Source organism: Lampetra fluviatilis, chromosome 5, assembly GCF_964198595.1.
Source record: "Lampetra fluviatilis chromosome 5, kcLamFluv1.1, whole genome shotgun sequence".
Taxonomy (NCBI): domain Eukaryota; kingdom Metazoa; phylum Chordata; class Hyperoartia; order Petromyzontiformes; family Petromyzontidae; genus Lampetra; species Lampetra fluviatilis.
This window is the reverse complement of record NC_136279.1, coordinates 22,932,332-22,956,271: the sequence shown is the minus strand read 5'-3', so window position 1 is coordinate 22,956,271 and position 23,940 is coordinate 22,932,332. Positions and strand designations below refer to the sequence as shown.

At 52.8% G+C, this 23,940-nt stretch overlaps 1 protein-coding gene across 12 annotated transcripts in view; it reads left to right on the top strand.

Moving 5' to 3' along the window:
- The window catches only part of LOC144932770 (DNA (cytosine-5)-methyltransferase 3A-like), a 114,499-nt gene that overhangs the window by 48,606 nt on the left and 41,953 nt on the right, over positions 1-23,940 (top strand). For all 12 annotated transcript variants that reach the window (XR_013636938.1, XM_078857205.1, XM_078857210.1 and 9 more), the window contains exon 6: positions 3,193-3,330. Coding sequence is in view for 11 of the 12 variants with exons in the window: in XM_078857205.1 (XP_078713331.1) it covers positions 3,193-3,330 (138 nt within the window). In the remaining variant the exon portion in view is untranslated. The remainder of the gene's footprint in view (positions 1-3,192; positions 3,331-23,940) is intronic.

Genomic DNA, 23,940 nt, shown 5'->3' with positions numbered 1-23,940 from the left:
CGGTGTGCTCGTTACGTTTGACATTGGCAGCGTCTGCGCTGATTATGAACGGGAGGCAACCCAAGATCACCGCAACAAAATACATGGACAGGCAATACGCCTCCTCCCAGCATTTGTCACTCCTCATAAAAAATATAAAAGTAGTTTTTTTACACATCCCATCAGCCTTGTGGGAGTGATTTTTGTTTGTTCCCTGGCAGGATTTGTTTAAAACGAGCAAAACTCTGGACCAGTTTCGACATTCAGTTTCTCATCGGTCGAGCCAGGCTTTGCTTACTCAGTGTGCCATGCCCTCTCCCTGAAAACAAGACTTACAACATTGAACGCTGCACCGTTTCCCCGTGCACCGTATCTCGACACAAACGTATCTATGGGTAAGAGGTGGGGGTGGAGGTTCGTGTAATGCGACGGTGAGTGCGCACGATCAAGCCGCCTCGTGCCATCGGTGCTGCCGCCGCTGCTAAGGTGACTTTAGAGTAAACGGTAACGACCTCGTCAGGTGCAGAAAGAGACAGACTCCGCCGCCGGCAGAGCCGTCAACGATCAGCAAACCGAAACCCAGCACGTGCATTTGGACACAAATGTTAAAAACCACGAATATATTATAAAAGCACGGATGAGTTTGTCGGGAACGTATTGCGCGGCGCGTGACTGACCTACACCGTGCGTGCGAATGCATTTTTTAAAATCGTTCAGCTGTGTTACACTCAACGGATTTTGCTCTACGGAAGTTCAAGCAGAGGGGGCGGATTGAGCGCACAGAGCGCTTGCAGCACGAGAGGCGAGGCCGGGGGTCCCGGCAAGCCGCGGTGTTTCCCGTCCCGTGCTGCCCGGCCACTCGCCGGCTGCCGCCCGCATGCGTCGATGTTTTTCCCGCGTGCGTCGATGTTTTTCCCACGTGCGTCGATGTTTTTCCCACGTGCGTCAAAGTTTTTCCCACGTGCGTCGATGTTTTTCCCGCGTGCGTCAAAGTTTTTCCCACGTGCGTCGATGTTTTTCCCACGTGCGTCGATGCCTCCCACGTGCGTTGATGTTTTTCCCGCATGCGTCGATGTTTCCCGCGTTGCGTTGATGCAGTTTTTGTCCGAGTCACATTCGAAAAGATTAAAATACGAAGGGCCGTGGCTTCGGAAATATGAGATCATGCCACGGCTTCTAAGCCGGTTAAACGGTCGTGCGGAAAACTTGTGCATCTTCGCCATTAATTCCCAATTGATCTCACGGTCTCCCCACCGCCGCCTGGCTCCGTGCCCACGTCCCATGCGAGTCTCTCGACGTCTCCTCCTCGAGTCGGCTGTAGGCACCCAGAATGCACCGGGTTCATCTTGGCGTGCCCTTTTGCACCGCCGTGTTGACACCGAGCTCTGACAGCGGAGCTTTGTTTGGCTAGTTTTATATATTTTTTTTAAGTTAAAGAATGTGGCTCGTCTCCCCCGCTCCCCTGCTTTGTCAGTGTAGAGTGCTGCTTGTTTAGGCGGCGGTCGGCCCTCTCTGATATTTAAAGGCGTCGACACGACCACTACCATGGCCACAAGCAGCTTCGACCGCTTCGACAATGAGCGAGTGACATTCCTGAGCGGGCCCATTATGTGGGCCACTCTACGTGTCGTGCACAATATATAAACATTTTCTCTTGCCGCCTTTAGAAAGGCAATTCCGTGTTGCTGTTGTTATGTGAGTAGCGTGTTTAGATCCTGGCAAACACACACACACTAGGGGAGTGGAGTGGGGTGGGAGACCCCTCTCAGGGCTTGACTTCAGCCAGGTCTGTCCAGGTGGGCGATCCGTAAAATATTTCCCCACCCGGCACTCCACATCCATAATGTCTGTGCCCTCGCTGTAACTACTAGTCACGTACCACCTACTGCCCCAGTCTACCTGCGACCTGGAATCATCTCCAGTGAGACGTTTAGCCTCGATCACTCTCCGCCTCTGTCCGCTCAGCAGCGAGTCGATGGGCAGTTCTCGCGTGCTGGGGCAAAGTGTGGGACACTCCGATCTGGCCAGCTTTGGAAGAGCAGGCCAAGTGACCCTCTAGAGGGGATGTCGAGCCCGAGTGGAACACCTTCCGCCAGCAGTGGCGTGACAAGGCAGTTGCAGGGCTGCACCTTTAGTCCCCTTTTTGTACCAACCGGTGAACGCCTCGCCGGCACAGGACGCCAGAGCTCTTTAACCCCCACGACGTTTAAATACCTCTCCCCGCCCCCAACATCCCCCCATCCCCACACTCACGTGGCCCTGCCAGCCGCTGTCTCCCCGCTAAGCGACGTGGAGCCGCGCATGTAACTCGGCACGAACCATTCTGCGTCGTCGGCGCGGGGAAGGGAAGTCGCGACGGGCCGGTCCACTCTCGTCCCGTGGGAAAGAGAGAATTACCATGATAGCAGCGTAATGCCCCTTACGCTTTGTTTACGTCACATCGGGCAATTCGAGCGAGGCGCATTCACGTCTTGGGCCCGCTACCTTTTTTGTTTACCGCGATACGAACGAGGCTGCAGACACGTGTAGAAGCGGCGATGGTGCCGGTCGTCAGTGTGTGTGTGCATGTGGGGGGAGCGGTGGTGCAGTGGTCTGTGCGCTGTGCTCCAAACCCGGCGACCTGATTTCGACTCCCGGCTGAAATCATCGGCGAGTCATATAATGAAGCGTTCCTGAGCCTCCACTAGGTTGACTCAGCCTGAAATAAGTCCCCGGCTTGGGCGTGTGAACATCACGGTGTGGTGCTGGCCACCCACCCCTCATGCGTTGTGTTGACCTTCATAGATGCCCACTGACAGCACTTCCCCCATCGGTCTGTCGAGGCTATACTGGGGATCTTTGGTGACTTTGTGAGTGCACGTATGCGAGTACGTGTGTCCCTTGCATCCCGCGCATTGAAAGTCACGCTCACACCTCCAGTATTCGACACGCAGAGTTGCGCGCGCGAGCGTGGATCTTCCACGTGTCACTCGTGTACTTTCCCCAATTACTCACGCACGCCAACTCCGTTCCGTCGCCTGCCCACTCGCACACTCGCGAGTCGCACGAGCGCCGGCGCCCAAATTCCCGCGTCTGTCTGTCTGCCCGTCCGCACGCGCGTTACCCGGGGTGCTGTGTTGGCACGGAGTGCGCTCGCGAGTGAGTGCGTGCGTGGCCGTACCGGTGGCGAGGGGAAGGTTTTTATATTTAATCGTCTCCTCTGTCCGCCCACAGGGTTCGGCCAAGGCACGCGGCTCGGGCTACGAGACCGGCCTTCGGCAGCGCCCGCCGCGACGTATCCTCTACCAGGCCGGCGAGCCGTTCTACTACCGGCCGCGCAAGCAGGACCTGCTGTGGCTACTCAAGAAGGAGGTAACGCGCGGTGTGCGACATGTGGCGTGGAGGCCGTGCGGTGGGGCAAATCGGCATCAAGGAAATTGCGACCATAAACGGAATGCCTGGTTCTGTACTTCCACGTACAAACTAAATATAAAACCAATATGGATATTTTACCACGTGAAATATTGTACAACGCTGAGCTATGTAGCCATTTTTCAGAAGTGACCTGGCCACAAATGAAAGCTCAACGAAGTGGCTTATGTGGAAATTGACAGCAGCCAAATACTCTAAACGCGTGATGTTGGTTCTAAATGTGGAGGGAAAACCCAGAGGACTCGGAGAAAAATCCACGCGATCACGGGGAGAGAGAGAGACACGCAAACTCCAAATATACAGCAGGCGTCAAGGTCGGGATCAAATCAACGACTTCCTGCATACCGGGCGAGGTAGTTAACATCTCACGACTGCCACTGGTACACGCACCAACCACGCGTGGGGCGCTCGCCCAGGGAGGAACTGAATTTTCGTATTTCCACTTCGACATTTTCTGTCGTGACTCATCCTTCGCCTGCGCACCCCTTTCTGCCCACACCTTCCCACGGTGCCCAAGAGCGCATTGGGCGGTCTCGATCTTACCCTGGCAACTCTCATATTTTCCGCCGAGCTCGTACTGCGCCCAACAGAGCGGACGTCGTTCAGGGGCAGCCGTGGGCCGCTGTGTTTCTCGCGCTGCGCAATGATTGCAGTGACCTGCACTCGATTCACGGCCACGGCCAACAAATCGGTGGCGAGCGAAAGGTCAACCGGTCCTGTGCTACCCACATCACCAACCCCGCACTCACCGCCACTAACCAGCGTGGGAAACTATGGTTAAACAACTAGCATGACTGGCACGGCGTGGGAAGGTCTTAATCCAGCAGTGGATTGACCCTGGATGGTGATGATGTTGATGGCGATAATGATTCTGCATTGGGTGAACTTTGGCAATGAATAACAAGTTGAATAAAAATAAGAGCGTGGTTAATATTTAACATAATTTTGTCTCAACAAACGAACATCTCAACATTATGGCGGACTGCTCTCCGTCAGGTGAACATTCACGTTCACGGTGAGAGAGAGAGAGTCTGAAATGAACTGGAATACAGGGATGGCGTTGGATGGATGCTGTTGGTACAGCGTGGGTGTTGTCCGATTTGTCGGCGATTAAATTACTTCTGCCGCGACGACGTTAACATTCATCAATCCCCGCGTCGTATCGTGTTCCCACAGCGTCGTGTTATAATTAGGGCCCCCCCAATCTGCCACCGATCTTCAAATCACTCTGCCAAGTCAAGGGCCAAGTCAAGGGTCGGGTCAAGGGGTCAGGTAACGGGCTGGCAGCCCAGGAGTGGAATGCGTTCCGAGAGGATGGTTCACCGAAAAGATGGAGTGACGAAATTGAGGCAAAGCAGTGGATCGGACTGCGCAGGCCTAAGCCTGCGCCGAACGGGTCCATGCTATTGAAGACGGCCGCCGCTGTGCGCTCTCCAGAGTTCGATTCCCCGGTCCGGAATGCCGTCGATTTTGTGAGAAGTGGGACTGCGGTGGGGGGGGGGGGAGGATGAAGCCGGGGAGCTGTGGGAGTGCTAGAAATAACGGAGAGGTTTGTGGGTGTCTCAAGACTGAGATCTGTTTTGAATCCGGACTCAGTGGTGAGTAGTCTCCACCCCCCGTTATAGAGCCAGACTTAAATTATAACCACACCCAGCGCGAGCGCTGTCAGGATCAAACTTGACCTTGTGTGACGTCCCGTGAGAGATTCAGATGCAGTCCATGTAAACTTTCATCACGTGTTAACGTTACAGCCTGCAATGATTAAACTAAGTAATGTGTGTAGGCTCTCGTTAATGTGCAATCTGTCGATGATTCAGTGCTGCTGTGGCGTTCGACGCCATAAGTTCCAAATTGAATTTGACCGAGTGTAGGGCTCCGGCTTTAGGATCACCGCAGAGCTGTGGTGCGCTAAGCGATTATTAGAAAGTGCGCGAACGAGCTGCGAGCTCGGTATTTATACAGAGTCTGAATGGGAGATAAAATCACACTGATAGCATGATCCATAACTATAATTGGGTGGGAAAAGGAAACGGCAATTGCATGGTTCTTTTTTTTTACAATCCTTCTCGCTCTTTGGGTCAGCGTCCTGGAAAATATTTCCACACCGGGCACACAACATCCAGTATACCCCTCTAACTAGGGCTGTGGCGACCATTCCTCTGCATACTCCAGCAGTCTTAGACAGCGACTTGGGAAATATTTCCATGCCCGGCACACTACATTCAGTATACCAGTCTGTATACTGAATGCTTGCCAAGCGCAATGCGTGCCCCCCTCCCGTGCCCCCCTCCCGTGCCCCCCTCCTGTGGCCCCCTCCCGTGCCCCCCTCCCGTGCTCCGCTCTCGTGGTACGGACCAGCAGGAAGTGGCCCCGCGGCCCAGCCGAGCGGGCTGCCAGCATCCGGCCTGTTCAGTGCGGCCGACGATTGGGATCAAGGCCGCGCGATAGCGTTTGCCCCGGCAGTTGTTGATTGATGCGCGGACGTCGTGATGCGTGGCCGCTGCACGAGGATTTTGGATCGCACGTGGTCTCGTGCGTTTGTCCCTGCGCAGTTTAGTTTCGGTCGTAGATTTTCAGCTGCGTCTGTCTGGGGAAATATTGCCGCACCCGACACACCACATGCAGGATACCTTCCGCTCTGGTAACATGCCTACTACTCCCCTCAGCGAATCAGAAAATATTCAGCGAGGAACTAAGCCGGGCTTGACTGTAACCAACAACCTTACATGTGCTGCCGTTGCCGCGTGCGTTTGCACTCGCATGCATGCGTCCTTCCAACCCAGCCCCCTCCTCCGCCCTTTGGCCCAGCCACCACAGCCTCCCTGGCACTCCCAGCAGATGCCGTTTCTGGCCGTCCGCCACCTTTGTTGCGTGAAAGATTTTCCACTGCGGCCTGCTGCCCGGGCCATGCTCGCCGCTCGCGATGGCCCGGGCAGCAGCGTCCCTCGCGTTCCTGCAACGTCCCTTGCGTCCCGTTCCCATTGCGAAGGAGGGGGGGGGAGGAGCTAGGGGCTAGGGGCGGGCGGTTGCGTCGATTTCTGGTGACTTTATTTAAACTCTCTCAAATCAAACTCCACCTGCATTTGTCATACGACCGACCAGATCAGTTCAACTCGTTAGAAGGTCAATGTGCTTTTGAGTGCTGGATGGTAATATTGGTTCGGTTTTCCACCCTTCTTTCATCAGGTTTGCGATCAATAAAAATCTGAGCAGGTGAGAACTTCCGTTGGTTATTTTTGAGGGTACAAAACGAAGAAATCTGTAATTTCCTAGTCAAACGCATATTTGTTACCTAATGGACAGACTTCCTCCAAAATTAGTTAACACTTTTTTTACCCTCGTTCAGTGCGAGCCCCTGAGGATCGCCACTGGTACAACACTTGCCACAGTGGTTCGGGAGTTTGTGATCCAATAGAATTGGCGGCAACTAAAATATTTGAACTCTGCATAGGGCAAAATGTTTACCTCGCAAAGGGTGTTAAAACTGGCAAACCGCGTTCCCCACGTATCACTTATTCTTCGAGTCGTTTTCTCCGCTCCGGTCCCCCTATTATTATCATCATCATCATCACCATCAGCCATGGTCAATCCACTGCTGGATGAATGCCTCCCCAAGCCGCAGCCACCTCTCAAAATCCTGTGATGTAACGATCCACCTGACACCTCCACACGAGCCAATTCCCAGCACTTCTGATTAGCTAGGTTGGCTGAGTACAGTGCGAAATAATTTCAACATGCATCGCCCTATCTGCCCGGTGGATGTCCTCTGCGTAATTATTTGTTTTCTGCATTACAAAAAAAAATATCATTTAGTTAAAAGCCAAGCGGAATTTTCAATTTGATCAATTAAACTATGCAGCGTTTATCACGCCGCTGCAAACCTCATCTCGGTTCACTTGTTATCGAGGATGCTTTTATAATTCACTCGGCAGAGTGTAAATGATGCGTAAATATTTACCGAAGAGGCTCCACGGCAGCCGCGTGCGTGCCACGCACACTACACCGGGACCGTCGCAAATAGAATATCGCTATCGGGACGTTGTCAGCCCGGTCCTGCCCACCTTGTTCAGAGTGGGAGAGAAGATTGCTGCCAAGTGCCAGTGTCATGAATTTTGGGCATCAATTACGCCTGAACAAATTGGGAACGTTTCAGTTATTTGCCATCCTGAACGGGAATGCAATTGCCCATCGCAGAGCTTCCTGCGCTGACATAAATCAGGCGTAATCTCAAACACAGAGACTTCTCCCCTCCGCCCCAGTGCCTTATTGCTGGAGATTATCACAGCATTAGCATTTTGCAGCTTACAGCATTCATCATCTATCTCATTTATTAATCAGTTGTGCAGTTTATAAGAAGTGCAAAGGAAAGATATTGCCGTAGCATTGCAGGGTTAGGCATTATCATCATGGTGTACAGCAGTGTTGTATCCTGTGACCTCTGCCAGTGGCGTAGCGTGGTTAACCTGGGCCCAGGCGGTGCCGTCTTCCCAGTGAACGTGGAACGTTGGGGCAACGTTGGTCCAGTGATTACAACCACGGTTACTGTGTTGGTGATGGCCTGCGGTGCTGCTGGGTGACTGCGAAAGTCGAACCGGCGACACGGAGTGCTCGAGCAGTGGTTCCCAACCTCACCGGCAATCCTCAACGAACTTTCTTCGGACCTGCCATGCAGATAATAAATGTATATACACAGTATCGAGTGTAATGTGGAAAATCATATTCGCAACGGTTCTGCAGCCCACTTCCCATGGCCTCGCACAACCAGCAGTGGTCCGCGGACTGCAGTTTGGCAACCGCTGTGCGAGAATGATGTGTTTTATTATGATTAGTTGTGTAATAGACATTAGTACTGTACGTAGTAGTGTAGCTGTGTCAGTCTTACGGGAAGAATTGGAGGCCATTTTCTAAACTTTTTTTATTATTATTATACCAGAGTAGTTTTTTTTTTACATTTTAATTTAGATTTTACATAGAAAACACGTGTTCTTCGTACACACGCTTGTCCTCGCTGAATCTTTACTGGGTCGCCGCTTGAGCTAAGAGCCGGTGTCACGTTACTTGTAGTAGTCAGAGCCATAGGGAGTGGTATACTGGATGTGGTGTGCTGGGTGCGGATATATTTTCCGGGTCATCGACCCGGACAGTCCCAGTTGGGATTAAATCCTGCTTGCACATAACACGCACGTGCGCTGCTGTTCTTACAGAAGTGTCCGTGCTTGCTGTCGAATCCAGCGAAACGCAGCCGCCTTATCTTATGCTCCAGTGGCATTGCCTTTAGCTCTGGGAGCCGATCGAAGGCGCCCGCTGTAACAGCAAGGCGCCGCAGAGTTGCTTCAGGAAACGCACGAGTGGAAATAGGCCAGGCCTACCTCGCCAGACCGTGATGGAATTCTTAGTTTCTCTTGCTCGCCGTTTGATGAAAGGTCAGGCCCTGATGGGATTTTCTGTGAATTCTTGAGAATCAATTGCGTGATTATTGTTGGGTGATGTCTGTTTGGTGAGTGTCTGGTCAGTGTGTCATGTGAGCGGTGAGGGGCAAGTGAGTGGTAATGTTCTCGAAAGGCGTGTTTGGAGAGAGTGAGGTGAGCGTATGTGGAAGGTTTCTGGTAAGTGTGTTTGGTGAGTGGTGGGGGTCGTGTGTCTGTTGTCTTTTTGGTGTGGTCGGACGTGGAAGAGTGGGGCCAGAGGGGGAGGAGTTCTCAGGGGAGGTGGCAGGCCTGATGGGGGGCAGAGAGGGCATCATGGGGAAGATTAATCCCATCCATAGGGAGGGCTACCACCTTTTTAGTTCCACAGATAACGTTTTACCTGGATTCAATTGGAAGTGAAATGAACGCATCTTATTAGTTTTCATCGGATCGGTGGTCGGCTGACACTTGGAGCATCGGTAATGCAAATGCAGTCTGCGAAAGTTCAGTTGGTTTATGGGTGCCCAAGACGACGATCACGCTTCGTTCCCGTGCGGACCATCGATCGCAACGTCAGCGCCGGAACGATACTCGGGACGAGTGCTCGAAGCGAGGGAACAGCGGCCCATTCGTTGAGCGATGCCATTGCCATTAAAAAAAACCCGATACGTGGCACCGACGTGATTGTACGATTTGGCACGTTTCTACCTAAATATGTGCTTGCTCGCGCACTTTATGACATTGAACAAAATAAACGTGGAAACCGCTTTACTCCTACATCATTGTCGTACACGAATGTCACGTACAGTATTCGACACACGCATAAACACTGCGCGCACGCGCGTGCGAAAGCTTTTAAATCGCATCGCCGTAATTTATTTATTCAGCTTCGAATGACCGAGGCATTCGGAAGAAACAAGTCGGTTGGGAAGCCTGCCCCGTTTAGCGCGTCCTCGGGACGATGCACCCGGCGCCTTCAGACTCGGTCCTGGGCGTTCACACATAAAAGACAAAGATCCCCCATTTATCCTTAACAGACTGTCGGGGCAAGTGCTGTTAGCGAGCATCTATGAAGGCCAGCACGGCACACGAGGGCGAGGGTGGCCAGCACCACGCCCGGCCGCCTTTGTCTCCCCAGTGGCGATGTTTGCACACCGCACCAGGTACTCATTTGAGTCTGAATCGACCTAGGGGAGGCCCAGGACCGGTTCAGATTTTCGCCACTGGTTGTTGGCCGTGAGCGGGTTCGTAGCGCAGCGCGCTAACCGCTACTCTACCACTCCCTCTACACACGCACCGACACACACACTCACTGAGCCGCACATATTTAGCCACACGTTTAACCGGTACGGAATCAGTGATTAATAACGACCACGGCTGATAACCAAAAGCTGTCTGGGGAAATGGGGGGAGGGGAGAGGGTAGAGTTCACGGGGGGGGTAGTGGGGGGAGGGACGGGGGGGGGATGGAGTCTGCAGGAGGAGGAGCGGGGTGGTGGGTGGGCGCTGTGCTGAGTGCTGTGCTCAGTCACGAATGTTTTTAAATCAGCAGCAGTATCTCAACCAGGGGTGCTGTGTGGTTTTGAAAAGGGGGGTGCGCGTTGTTTAGGGGCTCAATAAAGATAAGGTGATGAAGGGAGGGGCGGGAGGTGAAGGGGAATGGGGGTGGGCGTTGGAGGTGTTGCTGCGGATGGTACAGAGCTCTGTGCAGAGTTTGTATTCGGGGTCGGGGATTTGTGGCTGTGGGAGTAGATCGACACGATAGGCTCTTCCCAACTCCCTCTCGTGTCTATAATTGAGAGCTGTACGCGAGGAAAGATTGTTCTCTACCCTGGGGGAGGACGGGTCGGCTGAAGGGGGGGGGGGTCCAAAGTCCTGCGTTCTGTTTCTATAAATGAAATGGAACTTTCCGGAGAAGGAGGAATTAGTGGACAGACCGGTGTGGCGCGCTGTGGGTCGTAGCGAGGGCCTCCCAGCGGCACGGAGAGTTGATCTCCCGCAGCGGCCGATGGGGCCGGCTCGTGGTGTCGGGGTGTAGCACGGTGCGTCGTACAACATTGAGCTCCGAATTGCACGCGCGGTGCGTGAGCGGTGCGTGACCTCTGCAGCCACTCGAGTCGTTATATTCAGCGCGCTGCTGTGTCAGAGAGAATCGATCTTAGCATCGAATTTCCCGCGATGTATTCGAATTGCACAAATTGTTGCACCGCCGCTGCCCAACACCTCGTCGTGCGCTCTCTCCTCTCGTGCCGAGGTCGGAAGGAGAAGGAGGAGTAATAGGTCAATCAGCTGGGCTGTTAACGAGGTTACGTTGCGTGCGGAATGATTGTGGCGGCGTGACTCTTCGTGCCCTCAGACGGCGTGCTGAGGGGGCAGTCGGTGGGTGCTGGGGGCCCTCCAGACATCTTTAATGTTTTTTTTGCGATGCGGAGATGGAGCGGCGGTGGAGGCGAGCGCGAGTCTGGGCAAAGTTGTTTCCCGCGGGAGAGCGACGAGCCACGGAGTGAGGGATGAGGGCCGTGCTCTCTCCCTTCTCTCTCCATTTCTATCTCTCTTCAGTTTCTCTCTCTCTCCCTAAGAGACACGGGGAGACAAGAGCGCGACTCCCACAAATTCGCGGCTAAAAGCTTCCTGTGCTTATAATCTGCCCCTTTTCACAGAGCAGCTGCAAGGTCGCTTGACCTCCCCTCGATGTTTTTTTTCTTCTGTTGCTTTGTTTGACTGATGCGATGTAAACACAGAACTGTTCGGCTTACAGGCGACTGACAGCACGAGAAGGGTGGAGGGTGGAGGTTGTTTAGATGCCACCCCCTCAACCCAAAAATACCCCCCCACCTCCCCCTCGAACTTTCTCTCTCTCTGTCTCCCCCGGTCACACACAAGTTATTGAGTGAACTGATATATCTCATCTGACCTTCCCCCAAGGCTGGACGGGCATGCCACTCAATCTCGCTCCCGTCACGGCCCCGTCACGGCCCCGTGGCAGACCCGGGCTGGCTGGTTGTTTGTTCAACACCGGCGCCCTCCTCTGTTGCTGATGTCAGCGGTTTATTTTCCCCGCTTTGAAACGTAAACACGACGGGGGACTGCGTTTTGAAGAAGGAGAAAGAAGAAGAAAAAAAGATTCCCAAAGAAAAATAAAAATGCGTCGGTGGCTCATTACGAAGGGTCTCTGTGCCCAAGCTATTAACGTCGGCATTATTGTTTTAAACGCTCGGCACGGTTTTATAATTATCGTACTCGCACGCCATAAGACAGAGATTCCCCCCCCCCACCTCCGTATAGCCTCAACAGATTTGTAGGAGCAAGTGCTGTTAGCGATTAGCACCTATGAAGACCGGCACGGCACACACGAGGGGGGTGGGTGACCAGCACCATGCCCGGCCGCCTTTGTCTCGCACGCCACGAAGCACACACACCGCATACATATTTCCGTCCGCCTTTGCAGCGTCTAGTTAGCAACAAGCCTTGGAGGTCAACGGTGGAAATTGACACCGGTGGCCGTTCAGGACATATCGGGTGAGCAGGTTGCGTTGGGCAGGACCATTTATAGCGACCCTGGCATTCTGGGCTGCTCAAGCCTGCCACGGCGGTGGGTGGCCAGGTTAACTCTGGTACACGCTAAGTCGAGTTGTGCGGCGGAGGTCGGCGGACGCTTCGCAAGATTGGCAACCCCCACCACCACCCCCTTGCGAATGTGAGTTTAATTAGGTGGCACGACTCTCTTTGCGGGCCGCAGAGCGACGGAATGAAGTGCTCGCCGGCGCTCTGCAGGGCCGATGGCTGCGTTGCCGGTTCCGAAGGGCTTTTAAATTGAGCGCAGCGCGCCGCGCATCACTCGCTTTTAAGATGCCGTAGCTTATGGCATGCGAATGAAGCTCGCAAACATACATGCGTTGTTATTTTTTTTTACATGTTTAGCATCAGGAGTTGTCTCCGTGAAGAGATTAAACCGCTGGCATTCCCCCTCTGAGAAGCGGTCTTCTTCAGTGGTGCCTCATTGTCAGTCGTACGAGATTTCGCTGCAAGTTGTCGGGCGGTTTTAATTATGTGTTTAAATGAAGTTACATTCCTGGTTGGGTTTTGTTTATTTACCAGTTTATGGCAAAGAGAAATCGTATCAGTTTTATTTTTGTTAATCAGCACAATTATCCCAAGAGAGCCGTGGCTTTGTCCTTGGTATTGTTTGTCAATGTCGTTAAGTCTCACGACGTGTCCTCCATTGTGTCCAGTAGTAATTATAGAACTTACATATCAACTTTTTTTTATTTTTACATCTCATCCCTGGACTGATTCTGGCACCCCCAACTTTACCACATTTCTTCTGATTGCTGTACTTTATTTTACCTTGTTTTTGCTTTGTCTCCCGGTTAAACAAATTCACCTGAATTGATTTGACCAGTCTGGTGAAGTATGGTCATGCAGCCCATCACAGCCGCACCGACTCAATTGCCAGCTCAGCCGACAGTCAACGGCGCCAGGTGGCCCCGCCCACTACCCAGATAGCCCCGCCCACTGGCCATGTAGCCCCACCCACTGCCCCAATAGCCCCGCCCACTACCCAGGTAGCCCCGCCCACTACCCAGGTAGCCCCGCCCGTTGCCCACATAAGTTGAACGTGCAGTCAGAAGGGTTGAAAATGTCCCGATGCAATATATTGGCAAATACTTTGGAATACCCAGGACACCCTTTCTAAAACCACCTTGGGGCCAGACCGGTAGCTTTCAGCTCTTCTCGGGTTTCTCCCGTTGCTCTTTCTTTACGAGCCTCCATGGCGGGGCGCCGAGCGCGGCCCCCCGCGTCGCGGCCTCGTAAACGTGGCCTGCTCGGTCGCGAGCGGCGGCCACGGCCCCCGTGAGCGGCCACAGCAGTGCCCCCCCCCCCCCCTCGTGGGTCACGGAGGCGTCCGGCACCAGGATTCCGGTGCCGGCTCGGCACTCACAGTGGCCCCATCGCCAAACTGGCGCAAGATGGATACATTGACTTGGATTTTGCCATTTTGTTTTTCTAACGGATGAGTCATATTTCTGAAATGTAAATCAACAAAAAAACCACCCGTCGTCAGTGCTAGGAACTGAATTTATTTTGTAAAGCGCTAGCTCACTTGTGCACCCATTGCATTGTTATTTTTCTCCGCATCGTGAATCATTGTGGTTCGTGAGGACACAGCCCCGTGTTGTTTTGTGCACAGTTCCACACCGTGGTGACGGTAGCGGTGGCGTGAGGGCCTCCTGCCCAAACCGGCCGTGAAAAGCAACACAGAGCGCCACTGCGAATGTTCCCGTCGTCGTTTCCCATCTTTGTTGTTGTTGTCGTCGTCGTCACGTCTGTCAATCCTTCACTGCGTCTCCGTCTGCGCGTAATATTTCGCCGAGAACGCGGACGCGGTCGGCGATGCCGCTACGCGAAATCCGCCACTTGACAAGCGGTCGCTTTCCCTTCCTGCGGCGCCTTGTGATTGCCGCCCAAACAGACGAGGCCATTATGCGATCTTACGTCCAACTGTTTTCGCCCGGATTGATGTCTCCAGCGGAGCGGCCCGTCCCGCTCTCCACACGGAGGCCCTTCTTGTTGTCTGCCGGGCGACTTTCATTAGAAGCGGCTCAGCTCTGCGCGGACGCTAATGAACAGAGCGACTCTCGAGTGGAAAGGAGACGGCGGCATCAGACAGGCGACGAGACGAGAGTTGCGTTCGCACGGGGCGGTGTAATAACAAACGTGTAGCGAGGATAAATTGGTTTGTGACTGCAAGCTTTCCTGCTGGCGCTTGAGTTTCAGTCACGATAAGAATCTATAACCCCATGTCTGCAGCCTGCACTTCTCATGGCGTGGCCTGGTCTCTTCTAATTAGTAGTGCGACTGAGCAGCGGTCTGCACCTCCCCCCCCCCTCTTCCCCTCGCCCGCCCTTCCCTGCCTCCACCTTTACACCGCCCAGCGCCCACCCACCCACCCCACTCCCGTCCATCCGTCTGTCCGTAATGAGCGCTCAGTCGTCGTCGTCGTTATGTCCCCTGCAGGCCGCGGTAATGAACCGCGGGCAGCGCTCGTGTCGTCCGGGCCGATAGAGCACCGAGTTGGGGGCGAACCTCGCACCGCCGATGGGCCCATGCGCGGCACAAATTTTCGCCGGCATCGCCGTCGACGCAACCGGCGGCAGCCTGTGATGAATGAGCTGGGAAATTATCACCGAGTCTCGAAGACTCCCCTCATATTATTTTGTTTTCCTTCACGGCGGTCCCAAAGTGGGATGTTTGGACAATTCCGCGAATGAGCGTTTGGCTTCGTGTGGGAATGAAGCCGGAGTGCCCGGAGAAAACCCACGGCACGGAGGAACAGGGGGTTATAAGACTCAAGGGTTCCACGCGGGGGCATTTCGATGTCCAAGACTCAATCTAGTGAGTGGACCGAATCTTATCTGTGGGCCGCACCCATTGATGCGTGGGCTGCCACCTCGCGTGAACACTTCCCCATTCGCGTTGGCTTGCCCCGTGAAGGATAAATTAATCGCGAAGTGCAATTACCGTAGTGCACACGGCGTTGTCTTTTGCTCTGCTCTGCACAATCAACTGTGCGGTGGAAAGAGTACGAAAATAAAATAATAAGAGCAATTTAGAAAACTCAAATCGGCGCGATACACGACAGCACAAAATGTAATTGTCCCGAATTCAAGATTGAAAACTAATTTCTTCAGAACTGTTTTTCGTGTTTCGTTCATAGCACAGGGCCTTGAGGCTCACTCAGTGAGGCTTTCTAGTGCAAATAATTGGCATTGGAAAATATATATTTTTGTATATTTTCGTATTTTTTTTATAGAGATTCTATTTTTTGTTTGTATTTTATTTTGAAATACTTTTGGACCTATGGTGTGGCAACCGAATACTTAATCGGCCAGAAAAAAAATAAAACAAGTTCCTTCGTTGGGCAATTTTTTTAATAAGTAGGCAAATTATTGACGGCTTTTTGGTTTGTTATTGCAGGTGACGACATGCCCTCTCGATTTCCACGAGTAAACCAAAATAGCAAAAAATATATAATTTCTCCGCACGGATCAAATAACAATCCTTGGGCAGCATAATTATTCCAATGTGTTTCACGCGGCGGCACTGGAGCGAGGACGGCGGGCGTGCGGTGGCATTGACCTGGTTTTGATTTTGGCAGAGATGGTGGGGCCCTGCCGAAAGGTTTGGGGATTTGCAGCCGAGGTTACAACGCCGCCGCGTTCTCCTTTGCTGCATTCATTATCTCGCCTCGAGGCAATTCGCATTAACGTGAACCGCACGTCCGTCAAACATGTTCGTCTTGTCTGCCCTCGTCGATTGTGAACCGGACCACGATGTCCTTTTTGTCAAACTCCCATCGCAAACGGAGAGCGCCAACCGGTTTCATCGTTTCCGAAGATGATCGCGGGAGTTTTTTCCCCCTCTCTCTCTCTCTTTCCCCGGCTGTGCTCTGTACACTAAGCTCCAAGCAGGCACGGAAAGTGTACAGTCTGTACAGTACAGCGGACGTGCCTGCAAGCCCTGTCTCCAGCTCCCCTCCCCACGAGTCTCCACCCTCTCACCGCCACCCCCCAATGCACGCATGTGTTAAGGCCCCTGAACACTGAGCCGCGAATGGGTGACGGGGCGCGTGTTCCCCATGCTGCATGCTGCAGGGAGGAGCCGAGCGCACGCTTCCAGGAGGGTAAACGGACAAAGGGAAGAGATTGTCGCGCAAACGCGATGACAAAATGGCCCTAAGTGGGCCCGAGTTTGACGAATCTCGGAAGCTAAGCAAGTTTGGAGCCTGGTTTGTTCTTCAATGGGAGGAAACTGTGGCTTGACAGGTGATGTAGGTGTGGGGCCGCGCAGCGTGACCGGTAGATGGTGGTGCTGAGTGTTTACCCTCTCATTTGCGCGGTGTATTTTCTCCGGGTTTTTGCGATTTTTATCCCACAAAGCCAACAAAGTCTCATTCATTGAATTGGCCAAACTCCGTAATGCAGAACCATCCTGAAATGCAGTCTTCAAATCTGTGAGGCTTTCCTAGATAAACAATTTGTAAATGTAAGTGAATACTTGTCGTTGTAAATGAGTAGAAGAAGACGGTTTATTTTGTTTTTATTGAGGAAGGTGTGGAATCGGATGTGGTTACATCAAGCAGCTAGAGGAGAGGTTCTTCCTTGTTGGTCACAAATAAATAAATTATTCAAAAATGTTGCGTCACCCAAAGAGAGTTTCCTCTGAAGCGGTCTTTTTCATTAAGTAGAAACATTGCTGCTTGAAGTCTCATCTGTTTTCACTGAAGTAGTGCAAACACGATCAACTACCTCAAAGTTTTTTTTTTAGATAATTGACCTTCATTTCACTTTACATGACTGAATTAGCGACTTCGGTTCCACGAAATCGATCTTGTTTCATTGCAAAAAAGAGCTCAGTGGAGTCGTGGAAAAGTGGTTTGCGCACTATGAACCGCCTGAGTTCAAATCCCGACCAATTCAGTGGTGAGTGACATCTGAATGGGTCTTGGGCAGGTCCACCTTCACCACGCCGCATTGACCAGCCTGGTGAAGTATGGTGAGATAATCCGCATGGCCGACAAAGCATGCGGAGGCTTTCATCCAGCAGTGGATTGACAAAGGGCTGTGAGTGAATAGAATGATAAAAGGTCTTTTGGCCAGATTATTTTGTTGTTTTGTAGGAATTGATCGAAGGTAAATGGGGCTTGCACTCCATTGAATTGATAATTTAACGTTTATTTACGTTCGTGCAATATTTTAAAAGTTGTTTTTTTCTCCAATTTCGAATTGCTTCATTCCCGTACTTTGCCTTCGTCGCTCTTGCAGCCGAGACTCATCCCGGCTCTCTTGAGGTCTCAGCCCGGTGAATCAAAATAAACTTGAAACTTGAGAGCGGCCCCTCATCGCCATCATTGGCAGTAGTGAGACATTTCTCAAAATTCCATGATATCCGGAAGTAACAAAAAAAAAACCCCTCCACCGCGGACCTGCGTGCCGCAGGGAAACCCGCTGCCGCCCGCGCTGGTGCTGCCCGCCCAGTGTTCGGAGGCTTTGAGCGGTCGAACCCGGCGCAATCGCTCAACGAGCACGGACCTCCCGCCGACGTCCCCAATCGACTGGCGCGATGCCAAGTCGCGCCGTCGCCACATGCGACCGTCTCCCTAGCAATGATCGTGCGACAACAGCAGCCACACCGCCCCCCCAGCTACACTTCTTCTACCCGCCCCCCACTCTTCCACCCCTCTGTCTCATCCCTCCTCCTCGGCACCCCCTGCTCCAACCCAGCACCGCTCCGGGCAGGCGGGAGCGAAGCCTTAGCGACCAGCTGGCTCGTTCCCGATTGGTTCGCCGGTGCGCGTGTGCCGGTAATGGCTTTGAAAGAAAGAATTGTGTCTGGGGAGGCGTCTTGTGTTTATTCAAAACGGCTTCAGCGCAGCCAACGTGCGGAATGGCTTATGCAGGCGCGGTTCCGATCGCGTGCTATGAGATGCTGAAGTGTGTTCATCTTTCTGCTCCGACGCAGCGTGCCTCTGCGATGTTTAAAGGGCTCTTTCCCCCCACCACTACCACCACTCCCTTCTCTACATCTCCCCGATCGCCTACCACCCCCAAAGCTCCGTCTTAGCCACTATCCCCCCTTAACCGCCAACTCGTACTTTCAAAATAATGGGAACATGCAACTCATTTGCCATTAACAGTGTGGCCTTAAAAGGAGGGATATAATCGGTGACGTTTCAAACTAAAATACAAACGAAACTATTTATTATATGTTACCAGCTAAGGGCCACTGAGCTATGTAACTTTTTTCAGAAACGACCAGGCCGCAGACGAAGTGAGCTTATCACGTGGAGATGTATTTCAGCCAAATATTCCAAACGCACGTTTCTGAACAAATTAACGTGGGGCGCTACCAATGCATGTGCTATGAAGAGGGACCACTGCTCGAAACGTCCCCTAATTTAATATTTTAGCCTTTGAATGCCACGGAGTTGTTGACAAATGTGTTAAGTTTGTTGTTGTTTGTGCACCACTGCCAACGCAGCAACAGCGGCGGCATCACCAACGAATTTGTTTAAATATTACGGGGTTGAACTCTGCATTATTTCATAGATTAATAACACCGCAGTATTCTGGAAGATCACTCACGACACGCACATTGCAATTATGAAAATGTATGTTTAGAGAGGCGCGTTTTTGTTGTTGTAACGGGTTAACGCGCACCCTCCCCCCCCCTCTAAGCCACCAGAGCCGCTAGCGTTACCATTCTCCTCCACGTTCAAAATAAATAAGTAAATGCATCTCTCCGTGACCTTTCATCGTCACGATGCCCATCGAGTCGCCCGGTGGAGGAGGCGGTTAGGGTCAGTCATCCTGAGCCCGGCGGGGAGGTCGGTGGTGGTGCGGCACAGGGGATGGGGCGAGGAGGGGGGGGGGCACTCCAACGAGAGGATTCATAAATTAACAACAAAATAATCGTGAGCGTCGCTGTGGAGAATATAACAAACCGATCGAGTAGACAATACGCCTACTTCATGTATCCGTCTCTCCGCATACAAACAATACACATTCTTACACAGCTCATCGGTGCCTTTCAGTCCTCCAGGGGAGTCCATAACCGCAGCAGGCACTGATTCAGAACAAGCAAACTCCGCCAAGGTTTCGACACCATCAGCAGAGTTTAATAAATTAAAGTCGATTGTTGATTGGTCATTCTGCTTAATTGCAGCCGTTATGCTGAGTTAGGGCTTCTCTTCCACGGGGGGGGGGGGGGGGGAGTGTTGGTGGGGGGAGGGCTTTAGTCTGGACGGTGACAGGGAGACAAACACAGGAGGACGAGAGACGCCGCCGCCGCTGCTGCACATCTGTGAACTGGGATGCGTGGTTTGATTTTTGATCTCATGGGCCAAGTCGGTGTAAGCCCCCCCATGCGGACCCGGGATTCATTCCTCATTGCCGAAAATGTCCCGGCTCGCTGGTGGACGGGGGTAGGCACGCGACTCGTCGTAGACGTAGCCACAGCCGTGGCGAGATGCATACTCGATGTGGTGTGCCGGGTGAGGAAATGACGGCGTGCGCTATAACAGCGCTGAAGCAGAGCCCTTTGCGTCCGTCCGTTTACGTGCTTCCCCTCGCCGTGAGCTTCTCCGTCCAGAGGCGATGAAGCAAAGGGGGCCTGACCCAGCTCCACAAAGCGTTTGACAAGCATTGGCCGCCTCGCGCCGTGTTGAGCGCAAGGGGCTCGGGGCCCAGGTGGAGATTGGCGAGGTTGCGCTCTGCTCGTTGAACCTTCTGCGAGTTTCTCTTGCACGGTGCAACGAGCGCATTTGCAGGTGTCCCCCCGCCGGGCTTTTGGTGACGCGTGGTGCGTGGCGCGTGCCGCGTCGGCGTGCCGTGTGCTGTGCGGTGCCTCGCATCGGTTCTGCATAGCTGTTGCGAAATAATCATTCTCCTCGTTTGCGGAGGATATATAAGGCAAGGCCGTTGCCATGGAGTCAACATTGGGGGGAACCAAAGCTTCCAAGGGGTCTGGGGTCCACCCCAGAAAAATAATCTAAATTTGAAAACAAATGTCCTGCCTAAAATGTTAAAAAATTCACTAACACATAGGATGGACTTTTTATTTATGTTTTACAATAATGTCTAATAGTGTATTGTATTACATTGCTCTGTTTTTTATGTTTTACCTTTTCTTGTTTCATTGTATGCAATGGCAGAGATTATGGATTAATAAAGTACAACCATAACCACAATCAGAAAAACATAATCTATTTTATAGCAATATATTGCGGGGGACATTTTGAGCATATTTGAATATTGATATAAGGAACCAAAGAAAATTAGCAGATCATAACGCCCCTGTCACATATCCGCTACGCTCCACACATCAGCCACACTAACGGCCTTCTGGGCGCTCGTACATTCGGCAACGTTGGTTCGCGACACGAGCTAAAACACATTCCGAGTGGGTGGCTGTATGTACGATCTGAGCACGTGGGTGGCTGTATGCACGATGTGAGCACGTGGAGCGAGCGAGAGGGAGTCTCCCTCCGCGTCGTCTGTGCGCGAGCTCTCCGTGCGCATCCGCGAACGTCGTCCGATGTCGCCGAGCGAGACTTTGAAGAAGCCGCTTGTTTCTCACCTCAGCGGCAGCCCCCATTCATTTCACCGCCCCCCCCCCCCCCCATTATCCGAGCCTTCAATTCCCACTGCAGGATGGCGCGAGACCTGACATTGAAGTGGCAGAATGTGTACCCTGTTATCCACGCGTATCCATCCGAACCTCATTGAGCAAATGTCACGAATAAATAGGGACAAATAGGATACGGCCCCCACATCGCCCGCCACACTCGATAGCGCGAGTTCCACTGAACGTGCGTCAAACGCGCAACAGCGCACGGGTTACACTCCGGCATTCATGCTCCTGCACATTGAGCGAAAGTCCCATCAACGGACGGACGCGTGGCTGTACGTCCACGTGGCGTTATGCCCACCGTAGTGGCGGCCGCTGTTGAGTCTACTACAGTGGTGGCCAACCACACGGCGGGTCCGTGGGCTCGAGTGGGGAAGGCAGGCGAGGGTGGAGGGGTGAGGGTCGCTGGTCCTCCACTGAATTCCTTGCACCAGGGCCCGTTCTGCCAACCGCGCATGCTTACACTACTTTGTCTCTGTCGGTGTGAGCGCAAGCAGGCGGGCACGTTACACAAGTGCGTACATATACAGTGCTCTGCGTGCGCCGCGTATAGACACACGTGTGGCGCTGTCTCCCGTACAGGCGAATTTACACATCCGTGCAGAGGGGGGGGGGGCTCGCACTCGAGTCTAATGACCTCGCGAAGCGTCCACGCGTTGCACCCGCCGCCACCAGCGTCAGCACAGAAGAGATCCTTGATGTTAAAGACTCGCGTCTCTATCCCCCATCTAGTGGTGTGTGTGTGTCTACCGTGTGTTAATGTACGTGTGAGTGTGTGTGCATGTGTTGGGAGACAGTCGCCCTCCACTATCAAACAGGGGGGCAGAGGAGCGACGCTCACAACAACGAGCGGAGCGCCGGGCGCAATAAAACTCCGGGAGCTGGCACAGTTGGGGAGCATAGTTGGTGCCTCTGCCAGTCATCTCAGTCGGTCGACCCATTGCACCTGGGTATGTTCCGTGATCTCCTGCCAGCGAAGCCTTCGACACTTCACGCGGCCTCGAAGTGCACCTAGCATGGCACAAGCACCGTGGTGAACGTCACCACCACTTCGTGTTGAACGGGCTGTTGTTGCGTCCGTGTGCCTCCCACGTGTGTTTGTTTTGAGGCTCGGTGAAAGAAGCGGCGTTTAAATAAACCTCAGAGATGTTTCAGAGCGATACGCGCTACACAATAGGAAGCCAGTGTTGCTTTCTCCGTCGGTAAATTTGCCTCTGCGGAACAGAGGCGTGCGACACTCATATTTCCCACGACCCCCTAACAGCCGCTAATATCAAACGAGCCGTTTAGAGCGTACAAGATGGAATAGAGATACATCAGACACATACACTACTTTACTATCGCGTGTAACATGGGTGGCGCTGCGCTATGAATCTGGCCGGTTGCCAATCTGCATTGACCAAAGTGGTGAAGTATGGTGACAAGAGGGCTGTACAAATAAAAAAAAACACAATATATAACAACACAGAGGTTAAGCCGGTTCCTTACGATGCCTGCAATTATCTGTCACAGCTGTAACTAACCTGCAGCGGGCCACTCTGAGTGTGATTGGTCTTCCGTCCTTGCTGAGTGTGCACGTTTCGCCTGCCCGTGGCTGTCTCGAGTCCTCCCTCCACGCCTCCGCCCCACGTGACTCACAGCGTCACAGAGAAGGGTCTCTTTGTGCTCATTACCTAAGCCCAGAGGTCTCCCAATGCAACAGCTTTGTCTTCATCGATGATCTATCCACTGCTGGATGAAGGCCTCCCAAAGCCGTCGCCGTTCCTCGCGGTCAGACGGTGCAATAATCCACCTCGCTCCTGCGCACAAAGTTGATCTCGTTGATCCATGTCCGTGGTGGACGTCCACTCGTGATTCTCGACCGCCGTTTTTACGACTGAGCCAATGTGGATTTATTAAACAGCAACTACACGGTGAGATCCAAGACACCAGAGTGGAGACATCGGTTATCACAGTTATGGAGATGCGACATTTCTGCGTGGCGGGGCCACACCTGTAATCCAGTGGCTTAGTAACAACATCATCAGCTCAGGGGGTGCGACAGTAGGTCAGGTGGGGCCCCGACATTTGATTTGCGCAATTTGCGGAAGCCAAACGTCACCGCTGTCATTAGATTAAAACAAAACGTGAGACGTGAATGGAAGTATTTTCATGAAAAAAATGTAAATCGCGTTTTAAATACGTTTGTTGTTATTTTACACTGTTGTTCAAAACATTTCTCATGTTGGTTGACAGGGGAGCCCCAACTCGTAGCTCTGGCCACCGGGGGTGGGGGGGGCAAGGCACCGCGTGTCTCTGCGTAATCCAGTATCGGATGAATTCAGTGGCGAGTGATATCTAAACCGCTTGACGGTCCCCTTCTTTGCAATAATCCGCACTGACCAGCGTGGTGAAGTATGCTCAGATAACACCCAGGGCTCATGCAGTGGCGAATTGGGAAGAGAAAAAAACAGGCTCCATTATATTCACGTGTCAGCGTGTGCGGCATGTGCAAGGATTCCCCCGGTGGTTGCAACAGCGACACTCATCTCGCAAAGCCACCGCTGCCCACAGGAGGCCACCGCTACATCCGTGCCACGTCCCTGCGCTGGTGAGAGCCCGACGCTTTCTAGAGACCCTTGTGTGACATTCTGGGAGGGCCCTGCCACCGGGACGAGACCGATGGGCCGTTAAAACCCATTGTCAGCGCAACTTTTAAGCCTCTTGTAGGATGTTTACGTCCTCTCTGGAGCATTAACTTGACTCGGCGACACGAGGATCGCCTTACAGCGAGTGAAAACTACTGGCCATTAAAAAAGAAAATAGATGAATATGCCGAGACGCGTTGCAACATCTCAGAATTATTTTTGTTACCGTCTTTTTCTTCTTCTGAGTAATCGTGCGAATGGTTCCATAAAATAAAATAATGTGTTCCGGGCACCTGTGTTGTTGTTGATCGTTGTAATGTTGTACAG